This window comes from Malania oleifera, chromosome 3, assembly GCF_029873635.1.
Source record: "Malania oleifera isolate guangnan ecotype guangnan chromosome 3, ASM2987363v1, whole genome shotgun sequence".
Lineage (NCBI taxonomy): Eukaryota > Viridiplantae > Streptophyta > Magnoliopsida > Santalales > Ximeniaceae > Malania > Malania oleifera.
In genome coordinates this window covers 85,273,272-85,286,812 of record NC_080419.1, presented here as the reverse complement: position 1 = coordinate 85,286,812, position 13,541 = coordinate 85,273,272, and the positions used below count along the sequence as shown (strand labels likewise).

Below are 13,541 nucleotides of genomic sequence, written 5' to 3'. Positions count from 1 at the left end.
GAGTAGTCGATCGTGCCTTGGGAGAGATTGTAGGCTCCCCCGTAGTCTGGGTTGAGGCGGCCGATCTGACGACAGAGGTTTGAGTTGACTTATCTTGATAGGCCAACTAGTGTTAAGTCCACCCTACGGGCTGCACAACCCTGTCATGAGGGGTCAAATCATGACATACAGTTATCCATCCAGGGAAATTTTCACAGTTATGTATATATATAGATTTACAGAAAACAATAGATATACCTATAGATACTAAAAGTATGATTAAATAGAAAGTTTAGAAACAGTTGTATTTTAAGCCACATAGGTGTGAGTTATATTGTATTTTATTTTACATGTTATCTCAGTTTCAGTTGATAAAAAGTATATTGTTCATGCATACTTAATTACCATGCACTGGTAATAGCATATTTCGTCTTACTGAGAATTGTCTCATCCCAGTAATTTAACACATTTCAAGTAATTCAGTTAGACAAGCAAATCAGGTTTGGAGATAGAGGGGAATCTTGTACTACCCTGTCTGTAGGGTAAGTGAATGCTGGGAGATGTATTTTTGTGTAGATTATAGATGATCTCGTGGGGAATAATGGAGAAATGTGTGTGTGTGTGTGTGTGTGTGTGTCTATATATATATATATATATATATATATATATATATATATATATATATAGATGTTTTGGGCAAATACCGAATTCTGGTATTATAATTATGGTTATATGATTTTATGTTTTTCGTTGCATAGGTGTGTTATCTTATGAACAGGTATTCCTCGGTGCCCACTTTGGGACCGAAATGTTATAGTAGATTTTCAGAATAGTATGATTTTACATTATGTGTATAAAAAAAAAAATGGTATGAATTTTTGGGTCGTTATACGTAGGGCTTTAATTAAAAAGGTAGAGCTGCTTTTGAAAGGGTAATATAAGCTAGGGTTTTGTAGGCAGCTGAGGAGAGTGCTTCAAGGGAAGAGCGCCACATAGAGGGTAGTTGGGGTTTTCTCTTTGGGAAAAGCATTGCACAAGCATAGAGGCAGCAGCTAGCAAGCTCATGGCCTCTTCATTCTTTACTCTCTCTCTCTCTCTCTCTCTCTCTCTCTCTATTGCTTTTATTTAGTTTTTTTGTTTCACTTAATGCTATTTTAAATATCATGTTGAAACTTCGCTTTTGATTATTTTATTTTAATGTCAATTAAAATATCTTGTTGGAATTACATTTTCGTTGAGTTATTTTTATAATTAAGTTCAGTTTGTTTTTATTTAAAGTTATTTTTTGAATTAAATTTTGGTTGAGCTATTTTTAAGTTCAGTTTATTTTCATTCAAGATATTGTTGGATCTATTTTTCTTTTAAGTTATTAAGGTGTTGAGTTCATTTTTGGTGAAACTATTGTTGGATTTAGTTTTGTTAATCCGTTATTGAAGTTTAAGTTTAGTTTACCTTTGTTTGAATCTATAATTTGATTTAAGTTTAGTTATTTTTGTTTGAGTTTATTTTTAAAAGCCATTGTTAAGTCTAGTTATTTTCGTTGAAGCTATTATTGAGATTTATTTTCATTCAAATTATTATTGTGTTAAATTAGTTTATTATTGTCGTTGAGTCTAGTTATTGAGTTTTTGTCATTTACTTGCCGGCGTTTATATATCGTTATTCTTTTCTTGTCATTTATTTTATGCGTGATAGGTTCTTAGTTTATGTTTTGCGGTATTTTAATTTAGTCACAAACTCTCAAAAATCCAGAAATACGAATCTACGCTTTGTTTAGTAAAACTGTTTTCTTATTTTCTTATTTTTGTTTTGCGCGAGTTTGAAACCAATTTGCATTCCCTGAGGAGATAATCTGATATTTTGGGCTAATTATTACAGGACAAAATTCCTATACTTGAGATAATCTTTGCGCTGCTTATTTTAGAGTGAGTCATTTGTGTTGTGCATATACTCTCCTTAGTCATGTCACTTCTTAAACACGAGCACATTGCCACACAACATTAGATTTGTTTGGCATATGACCAAGTTAATCAACTATATATCCTGTAACATAACTAAACTAGGTGCTAGAAATATAGTCAAAGACCATAGCCTCAACCATGTCCATCTTTGACCACGTTGAGCATCACCAAGGAACCTCAACAATCATTTCAGCAAGATACTATATGTCCCTCCTTAGCAGTATAGTATATTGAATAAAAACCACAGGTTAACTCATGACAAGTCATCTCTTGATGTTGCCTTGGCATATGGCCTAATTGACTAATGTCTCAATCATTTTACGTGATAAAATGGGCTAACAATGCGCCACACCATTAGAATAGCTCTCACTAGTTTACATTTGTACTAAAAACCATCATAAGAATTTCAACACTAGCTATGTGCATGTGACTGACTTAAAAAATGTGATGGTTTGATTTTGAGAATTTCATTCCAAACATGATATTTTAAGGGTTTTGATTTCTAAATGTTGATGATACGTTGGATATAACTACTAATGTACAATCAACATTTCGAGAATAAACAGTTCTATTTGCACCCAAATGAGATATTTAGAATTAGTAATGAGAATTTAACTAAATTGGAATTAAGGAGCCTATTTTTTCAATATTTGGTAAGATGCAAATTTTATCTTTTTTATTTACGTTAGCCTTTTTTCTATTCAAAAAATCGATTATCTACTATCTAAATTGCCTCATAGTCAATCTGCATGTTAAATTCGATAAGGTTTAGAAAAATTAATCCAGTGATAAGTGGGATTTATTTGTTGATATCTGCCTAATTTATGGACTAATGCGGCTAGTAAGCATAAGAAGATAAGCCCATCTGCCCAACGCAACAGCCATAGTTCATAAGGTCTATTTATCCAAGCCCCCAATAGTCCAATGGCCCATGCATCCAAGTTCCAAAAGTCCAAAGTCAAAACCAAAATTAAGACACACTAAAGGCTTGTTTAGTTATCCTTACTATTTTCTATTTCTATTTATGAATAGAAAAATAATAATAATTATATAGACGTGTTTATTTATGTTGTCAATTTTTTTTTTTTGTTCCTATTACTGAATTTTAGCTATTTACGAAAAACTAAAAATCAAATTTTATAATTTTCAATTGTTCTCACAGCTACTTATATGAAATTTTAATAACCAAAATAGTTTTTTGTTAGATGACATTAGTCATTTTATACATTTTAAAATTAAAATTAAACTAAATTATCATACAAATTTAAATATAATTAAAATAAAAATATGCATAAATTTTGAAAGATAATAATAAAGTTAATTATTAAATATTTGTTACTATTTTTCAGGCTAATAATTTTTTTACGTAAAGTAAATTTTTAAAACATAAAAAATACGTGAGGGCAAAAGACGCTAACTTCTCTTGAGGTTTGGTAACAATACAATAACCTCCCCTAAAGTTTTAAAATTTTCAAAAACCTCCCCTAAGGTTTGTCAAAAAAATAAAAATATCCCCGTATATTTTGCAAAATGACAAATTTTTTTAAAGAAGGTTTGTGACATTTTTTAAATCTCAAGGGAGGTCTATGTATTTTTGCCAAATTTTAGAGGAATTTGAATATCTTTTGCCCAATAATTAAGTATATAATTTGTATTAGTTTTATAAATATTAATCAAATAGGTAGTTAGTTTCTAATTTTTTATTTTTATTTTTGATTTTCTATGATACCAACGACCTTTTATTTTTGATTTAATGCTTTGGACACTAATTTCATTTAGTTCAGTTATTCAAATATTAGAAATTGGGATATTTATATTAGACGTAATATTTATTAGAAACTCTATTTTTATTTTTATTTTGTCAAATTAAAATATGAATAGCTATTATTGATTTTTTGTATTAAACCCTTGTACCATGAGCCAATGTGTACCTTTGTTTAGGACTATACAATCAGTCAATGGTGAATTCCATGAATTAAACAAATTGACTAAAAAATTTTAGTCAATCATATCTCTTAACCAAATCAAACCAAATTAAAAAATCTACCCAAACTCTCACCCCACCAAATTTTATTTTGATTGATTTGATTAATGAAAATTACGCACATCAAACTTACAAGCGTGCACACACATTTGATTGGTTCATTTAATTAATCAGAGAAAAATTATCTTAAACTAAACCAATCACCAAAGACCAAAATTTTTAAACCAAACTTCATCAACCAAAATTCAAATCTTAACTGAACATTTAAGATTAGTTAAGTCCATTTTCATCTGCTAACCTCCATTGCATTTATTTTAGAGTAAAACTTAAAAGATACGACTTTTCCTTAAATTTAGTGAAAAGGTAGGGATCTTTCATGAAATTTCAAAAATCTCATAAGCCTACCCAAAGAGTTCAAAAGTAACATAGACCTTGACATTTGATTTTTATATACCTACACCCATTAAAATGTTTGTTTTTCTACAAAATATAAATGTTTGCATCTTTTTGACAAACTTTAAAAAAAGTCCGTAAAATTCTTAAAATATTAGGAAAAAATCCCTCAATTTTTTTATCAAATCTCAAGAAAAAAAAAAAGAGAAAAGAAGTCAATACCTTTATTTTGAATAGATAAATAATTTTATCCCACTAAAACAAGAAAAAATATAAGCATGTGCAAAACATGCAACAAATCTTAGTGATATTTGTTCATCATAATTTTTCTTGAAATTATAAGGTCAATTAAGCCCAAAAAACCTATTAAACACATGTCATGCATATGATATTAATCACTCACAATACGAGCATTTTTCTAAGGTCAAGGGATTATCTTCCACGCTCGAATTGGCATTAATTCATCACCTAAATGAGCTGAATATAAGTTATACATTACTCATCCGACCATGAACATAACTCACCATGTATCACCATATCTAAATCCATTTTGCTAGGTCTAAAAATATTATGTACGAGTTCATTTCCTTTTAGAATGGCCACTCATTCATCTAAAGGACATTTTGAGAAACCACAATTCTATATTCCTAGCAATAAACCAACACATGAACAACACACTCATAAACCAAACTTAGAAATCCTATACCCTCAAAATCCTAATTTTCGGTTGTCAATTGTCGGGAACCAAACACCAGCCTATTCGGCTGCAGAGAAGTTGGGAAGAGAAATGAAGTTTATAAAAACATGAAGAGATGAGAAGGAAAAATGGGGAGAAGAAACCTTTCTTCATGTTTGGATTAATAAGTGGAGAGACATGAAAAATGCAAAAATAGAAATCAATTATCATTTACAATTATAAGCCCCACAAGATTACTCTCAGAAAACGTCTAAAATGTTTGTCAACTAGACAGGAAAAATGGACAATCCCATGTCTTTCTCTTCTCCAACCAGACAGACCATTACGAGCATGTTTGAAACTTGATAATGTAACAAGAAAAGAGAAAGAAAATATAAATGAATCTACCTTTCCATGTTTTATTATCATGAGAAGTAAGAAAATATATATACATATAAAACAAATCAATGAATAAAATTTTAATTTTACACATGAACAACATTTGATTTTTAGTTTATAATCATATTAGAACAAATTTTCATTTTTAATACGTGTGATCAAGATAGAGAATACAATCAAAATGCATTTACTAATTTTCCTTTCCTTTTTCCCAAAACAAAATCCTTCATCCAGATTTAAGTGCACCATAGAAGCACAGGATTAAGGAAAACAAAGAAGTAAAGCTGCCCTCATTGTGAAGGAGAGGAGCTGCAGGGGAAGGGGCGGCAAAAAGTTGGCCACCATAGCTAAAAACAGATCCAAAAGACACAATAGTTCAATTGAAAATACAGACTGCAGACGCAAGTGCAAACAAACAGCATCACTAATTCACCTTTTATGTTGCCATTTCAACAAACTCGAAAAATGAACTTTCAATTAAATTTATATTAATAGCTACCCAAACAAATTTAAATGCACAAATACAGTCAAGACAGTGGTACGAGCTAAGGAAAAAGGTCTCAACAGGCAACCACACCTCGTACATTGTACGAAAAAACTGCGGTAGCTGGGACATCAAGTCCTCAGATCAGATCAAATGCTGACTTGGACAAAAAGTGCAGCAGATGAAATCTCAATGGGAACTCGAAAAACAATAAGTCCTTGATATGAGATAAGATGGGTGAAGAGACACACTGGAGTAGGATCCAATTGCTGATTATGGTTACCAGGAAACTAATTGATTACAAGGATATTTTGAAATTAAAAAAAGGAGTCATAACACAGAGGACGGAAGACAGAATAAGAGACTCGAGAACAATCATTCCCCTCATGATGGAGAGGGAGTTTCTAGTCTCCCTCTTGGGAGATTTGGCTGGTACAGGAATGGGGGAAACATCAGCCAACTTCATTAATAGTTCATTCATAAAATGTTCAATCGAAGAAGAGAACTTATGTTGTACACTAACTAGACTTCCATAGAATGTCTTGTTTTGCATATTCCTCTAGAAATCCAATGGTTAGGATGAAACCATTACCCAAGAAAAAATGCAGTAACCATAAAACTGAAAGGAGAGAAAATGAAAGATTTCATGAAATCCTAAAATTGCTAGTCAGGGGCCAGGGGCAACTGAAATGAAGGCATTCAGTAGAGCTGATTCTGGATCATCATGAACTTGAACCTTTAAATCTAAGTTAAGGCCTGACAAGAGAGAGAATTCAATAAATTATAGGCGGGCTAAATAATTCAAAGAAATACAAATCAATACAAGACTTTGATTAAGAACTTGAAAACTTTAGTCCTGACAAATGCATCAAGGCCATATTTCACAAATGCATCAAGGCCGTATTTGACAAATGCATCAAGACCGTATTTAGTACTGACAAACAGAATATTAAGGTCATAAAAAAAGTAGAATGCATCCTAAGAAGCCAGTGCAACATAAAAAAAAAACATACTGAAACAGATTATTTACGACTCTAGGATGCCACCACTAGATAAGAACATGAGAACCATGGTTTTCAAACATGGTAGCAGCCCTCTTTAGTCATAACTGTAATGGCTGTGGGAATTAAAGACATCTAATAAAAGGTCAAAGGCATCATGTCTGTGAATTCATTTTTTGCATTAGCATAGTTGTTAAAAAACATATAGAATTTTTTATCCTAGAATCCCACATATTAATGTCGTAAGTGATTTTCAACTAAATATTGTTGCTACCAGAAAATTGAACGATCTTCGAGAATCGCTCCTTAATCACAACCACCTGAAAGGGATAAAGCAAGAATGGCTTGGAGGACCCGAGATGTACTCCAAGGGATCAATCCGATGCCTAAGGGACTAATGAGAGGCTATGAATTGCAACAGTAGAAAGAAGTGGATATGAATGAGATGCTTATTTCTTCTCCAAGTCCCTTTTTTACAGTGGCGAAGGTTGACCCTCCATCAATCTAGCATTAATAGGCATTATTGTGCTTGTGGGGGGTTACATAGGTTTTATGGGCATTGATGTGGAGGTTTTGAATATCATTTTGTAACCATCCCTCTCATCAATGTGTATATTAAAGTTTGCCCGTCCATTATGTAAGGAGGTTTAATGGTGGAATTGAAACCGTCCTTCCTTTTGAGCGAAGTTATTTTGAAGTATATCAATTCCTCCCCCCCCCCCCCCCCCCGATTTCGAATTTTTGAAACTTGTTTTCAAAGTTCGAAGACTATAGAAATTGTTGAGCCCTCCACTTTTTTTTTTACACCCGCTGTTATTGGCTCGTCTAAGCCGTTCTGGCTTCTTCCGAGTCGTATACGCCACTTAATTTGCACCGTGTTCAGCTCACCCAAGCCACCGCCGACTTCTGCCGAGCTGTATGATTGGCTTGCCCCATGCCTTTATCGGATCATCCAAACCGAATAGGCTTTTTCCGAGTCATTTCTGTTGCGGCCGGGCCATGCACTTGGCTTGCTCCGCGCCTTTATCAACTCATCCGAGTCAAATGGGCATATGTTGAGGGCTTGCTCTGTGCCTCTATCACTCATCTGAGCCGAATGGGCTTCTATCGAGCCGTTTTTGTTGTCGTCGAGCCGTGCACTTAACTTGCTTCGTGCCTCTATCACCTCATCCAGACAGAATGGGCTTCTGTCGAGCTATTTTTCGGCGATTTTTCAGCTAGATCATTGGTGCAATCCGATCAGTTGTTTGACTCTTCCTTTGTTTTTCAAATGATCCGAGCGGCTATTTGCTTGGATCTTTGTTTTTTCAAATGAGCTGAGTAGTTGTTCGGTTGATCCTTCTATTTTTCTCAAACAATCCAAGCAGCTGTTTGACTGGACCATTGTTTTCTCAAACGATCCGAGTAGCTGTTCGACTGGACATTTGTTTTTTTAAACGATCCAAGTAGCTCTTTTTATTGTCTTTCAACAATCCAAGCAGCCCCTTTTGTTGGGTTTTCAACAATCCGAGCAGCGATTTTGTTGGATTTTCAACTATCCGAGCAGCCATTTTGTTGGATTTTCAACAATCTGAGCAACTCTTTGGTTGGATTTTCAACAATCTGAGCAGAGCTTTTTTCTTTCACGCCTTATGAATTGTACTCATCCGTTGGGCCAACTTTTTAGGCTTCATAAGCTGTGCTCATAAGTTGGGCTAATCACTCCAAGCCTCATGAGCTGGGCTCATCAGTTGGACCAATTTCTTCAAACCTCATGAGCTGTGCTCATCAGATGGACCAATTGCTCCAAGTCTCATGAGTTGGGTTCATCGATTGAACCAATTTCTTTAGGCCTCATGAGTTGTGCTCATCAGTTGGACCGATTCTTTAGGCCTCACGAGTCGTGCTCATCAATTGGCTCGGTTCTTCAGGTCTCATGAGTTGTGCTCATCAATTGAACTAATTCCTCAACCCTCATGAGTTGTGCTCATCAGTCGGGCCAACTCTTCTGGCCTCATGAGTTGTGCTCATTAGATGGGTCAACTGCTCCGGGCCTCATGAGCTGTGCTTCATCAGTTGGGCTTATTTTTTGTGATTCGAACCTCTAAGATTCGCGCTTTTTAGGGATTCGTGTCACAGGTTCATTTTTGCGCCAAATTTGTTTTATGAAAGGGCCTTCTGCCATTCATTTTTTCCCTTGTTCCAACAAATGTCTCTGGCACCTAGGTACGCTCTTTTTCCCTTTCCTCTTTATCATATGTTCTTTTGCTCAGCAGCATGCTGTTTGTTTTGTACGCATCACTTTTTTCATAACTTTTTGGCATTTTCCTCACATGTTCTTCAAAAGTTTGTTGAAGAATTGTTTTTTGATCTTTAGTCGATAAGAGTAAACGTTGTTTTCATCTACCTTCTTTTAGGAACCACCCCCCCCCCCCCCTTTTTGTTTAGGATGGACACCTCTGAAGCCTAGTCTTCAACAGTAGTTAGCATAAGTAACGCTATGTCTCGTCTTACCCATGAGGATCTATTGGACCTACACCGATTATATTTCATTCCAGACACTGTCCATCTCAGGTTGCTTGGTAGCTTAGATTCAGCCCTTCAACTTGGTTCAAACGAGGCTTGTTTATATACAAACTACTTCGATACTGGGCTTAGGTCACCCTTTCATCCATTTATATCTGATGTACTGCGATTTTATAACCTATTTCCTTATCAATTGGCCCCTAACTCATACCTTACCATGGTATGCTTCAGAACTCTCCTCATCCAAAAGGGCTACCAGCCTTCAGTTGTGTTATTTCGATCCTACCATCAGATAAGGAAGCACTCTATAGAGAATGCGGTATTTTATTTCAACTGCCTCCCAAAGTTCAAGTTGTTTACCCCCGGTTCTTCATCTATCCATGAATGGAAGCATAGGTTCTTCTTTGCTTCTGGGGAGCTGAACTTCCATGGGCCCCGCATCTAGTCGACCCCTCTTGATGAGTGATATCTTTTATCCTGTCTTTCCTTTTGTCTTTTTATTCATCCTGCTCCTCATCTAACTCTACGTACTTTTTCAGCCCAGTAGCTCCACATACTACTTTGTTTCCCCTAGAGCAAGCCATCCTTGACGAGCTCCAAGCCGAGGCCAGCCAGGAAATTATTCCCACTTCCAAGCTGCTTAGGGAGCAGAACCTTGTACAATGCAGTTTCAGTCCCGTTCCATCTGCTCCTTACCTTTCATTCCCGTAGACTTTGCAGTATTATATCTCTGCTTTCATCATTTCTCATGTCGAGCATGGAGTTCAGTCACTTTGAGGACCTACACGCCAAAAAGAAGAGAAATAAAGCCAACAAGAAGAAGACTTCACCAGGTGGATCTTCAAAGATGGAAGACACACCTGGTACTATTGATGAAGCCCCTACTCCACTACCTCCGCCAACAGTACCTGAGGTGTCAGGTTTACATGATTCTGTGGTTTCAAGCACAGTCCTCCAACATGCTGTGCTACCGGAGAATTCTTACGAGCTGAAGATGATGCTCCCAAAAGACCTTACTTCAGCTGCCCGTGATGCCGCTTACCAAGTATGTTTTTGGTGTATTTATGGGTTTACTTCTTTGTTCACTCCCTTGTGCTTATTGTTTCATTGTTATTTTCTAGCTAGCAGTCATGAATCTTACCTTGGAAAACAAGGTAGGTGAAATGAACCGGGTTTCAACGGAATCGCGACAGCAAGCCCTGGCCTTAAAAGAATAGCTAAATGCCAGTGCTGCCCGAGAGAAAGCTCTCGAATAAGAGATCATTCAGATCTAGAGTATGGAGGTCCCAACTGTTGTGGACTCTGCTAGTTCTAATTACCACAATTCCGACAAGTTTTTGCAAGACAAGGGAAAATTCATCCTCCAATCATACTAAGGGGGTTTCCAGAGATGTCGAAGATGATGAAGATGACGAATCTAGGAATTAAAACTTTTGTCAGAAAATGTATTATTATGTAATTGCTTTAAAAGCATACAACCATGAATAATATTTTTTCAAAAAATTCGAATTTCATGTGTTCTTAATCTCTTTCCCCTCTAAATCTTTCAATGTGTATGTCCCCAGTTTGATCTCCATTGCTATCTGATATGGCCCTTCCCAGTTGAGCTTCAGTTTGTTTGGCCTTGATTCAGCAAGATTGTTCAACACCTTCCTCAACAACAAATCTCCTGGTTTGAAAATCCTTGCATTGACCCGGGCATTGTAATATCTGGCCACTCTTTGCTAGTATGTCGCAACCTTGATCTGGGTTTGATCCCGTTTAGATCTGCTAGAAGGGAACATTGAGAGCTAAACACGGTGGAAATTAAGTGGAGTATACAACTCGGCAAAAGCCAGAACGGCTTGAACGAGCCAACAACAGCGGGTGTAAAAAAATGGGGAGGAGGGCTTAGCAATTTCTAAAGTCTTCAAACTTTAAAAATAAATTTCAAAAATTCGAAACCCGGGGGGCAATTGATATACCTTAAAATAACTTCACTCAAAAGGAGGGACGGTATTCCACTCCACTATTAAACCTCCTTACACAACTGATGGGCAGATTTTAATATACACATTGATGAGAGGGATTGTTACAAAACCACATTCAAAACTTCCACATAAATGCCCATAAAACCTATATAACCCCCACAATAACAATAATGCCCATTAATACCGAATTTATGGAGGGTCTACCTCCACCGCTATAAAAAAAGACTTGGAGAATAGGTAAGCATCTCATTCAAATTCACTTCTTTCTACTATTGCAATTCATAACCTCTCATTAGTCTCTTACTTAGGCATCGGAGTGATCTCTCGGAGGACACCTCAGGTCCTCCAAGTCATTTTTATCTTATCTCTTTCAAGTGGTCATGACCAAGGAGCGATTCCTGAAGTTCGTTCAATTTTTAGGTAGCAACAATTCCTTTCCATTCTTAACATGTTCAGTTTAGCGAACTAAACATTATGTGACAGGGTGCAAGAAATGAAACATAATAACTCCTCCCATGCTCTGCTTTTGGTATATACTATACAACATTACAATTCATATCTAAGCCTGCAGAAAATGTGTGTAACTATTTGCAATTTAATAATTTGCAATCTAATGCCAAAGCAGTGAAAATTAAGCTGTGTTTCAACAAAAAATATTGCAACAAAAAGAAAAAAGCAGTCTTGAATTTCACCAATAGAAAACAAAAGCAAAAGCGCGCAAGGGAAAACTGCCCAACCCATAATTTCAAACAAGAGATGAAATCTCAGAAAAAGAAAGCCAGTTCTATATATGGACTCTCAGGAGTTCAAGATAATTGTTTTTAAAAGAAACACATAACATCAATGCCGTATCATTCAATACGTTCGGAAATAAATTCCTAATTCAAAACAAAATAAAGAAAATTGAGCTAAGAAGTTCTCAACTACTTTAGAACCCGAGTTTCGTGCGACGCCAGTGCCTGCGCTTTGCGTTATACCTGTAGAAATTTGAAAACACAGTCCATTGTCAATTGCGCGTAAGAAGTTACAAACGTTAAGAAATATGAAAGAATGCACAGCAACACGCGCAAGCGCACAAACACGAGAGAGAGAACGAGAGAATGAGAGACCTGATGGTGTTGTCGGTTCTCATGCGAATCCAGTGAGGGATGGGGCGGTTCTGCCTCATCTTCTTCGCCAGCTTCTTCTTGATTCTGAATGTCTTGTGCGACGGCTGCACAGGAAAAACAAATATGGCCAATAGCTCAACTTCAGTTCAATCAACACTCCAAAACCACGCATACGCACACACGCACAGAGGGAGAGAGAGAGAGAGAGAGAGAGAGAGAGAGAGAGAGAGAGAGAGTCACCATTTTCGCGGCTGAATATCGACTAAGAGTTGGATCGAATACAGAATGAAAACCCTAATCGGAGTAACTCAGGTTCCGCCATGTTTTGTATATATGCAAGGAAATGCAGGTAAAATGGGCCAGCCAGCCCAGCCCAGCCGGGCTGTGGCTTGTCCGGGCCCGACTCTCATAGGCCGAAGCCGAGGTTGGGAAAGTTAGGAGAGGCCTTGGGCCTTGGCTCTAGCATCTAGGCAGGGACAGGTCTTGTCCAACCATATTTTATTTTATTTTATTTTTTAAAAAGTTATGTATAGCACCAAAAATCAAACTTCATCTCCCCATTTACAAATTGTGCACATGGACTATGATTGCATTATATATATATTCTAACATAACAATGATTTAAGTATTAGAAAAATTAACACAATATTGATTTAAAAGTAAGAGAAAATCTTCAAGAGGCTATTCAGCTATTAGGTGTCCCTTAAACTCTTTATTTTTTGATAAAATTTAGCGACACCCCTTGATTTTTTTGAAATTGACACTTCATTCCCTACATTCTAAAAAGTTATTAAAGAATCCTCTGAGATTTAATTTTATTGATAAAATGAATCTTTCATTAGTTGATCATTAGTCAACTATTATGTATGTGAAAAAAATAATTTTAGTCATAATAAAATAATATTTTCAAAATAAGACCTATTTAATAAATTAAATTAAAAAAATGGTCAATATAATGTTTTAAACACTAACTAAAAACTCAAAGACTTAATGGTCAATATCCAATCTAATTGCTTTAGATCAACCAATTGACATCAGCATAACAAAAAAAAATTATTATTTTAAAAATTTTAATATATA

At 35.6% G+C, this 13,541-nt stretch overlaps 1 protein-coding gene across 1 annotated transcript; it reads right to left on the bottom strand.

Moving 5' to 3' along the window:
• Window positions 1-12,116: 12,116 nt before the first annotated feature.
• LOC131150337 (large ribosomal subunit protein eL39) lies at window positions 12,117-12,897 on the bottom strand. Its single transcript, XM_058100983.1, has 3 exons — window positions 12,702-12,897; window positions 12,462-12,565; window positions 12,117-12,329 (listed from the first exon to the last, which is right to left on the bottom strand). The coding sequence occupies exons 1-3, from the start codon at window positions 12,702-12,704 to the stop codon at window positions 12,281-12,283; spliced, it is 156 nt and encodes a 51-aa protein (XP_057956966.1). The 5' UTR covers window positions 12,705-12,897; the 3' UTR covers window positions 12,117-12,280.
• Between the last annotated feature and the right edge of the window lie 644 nt (window positions 12,898-13,541).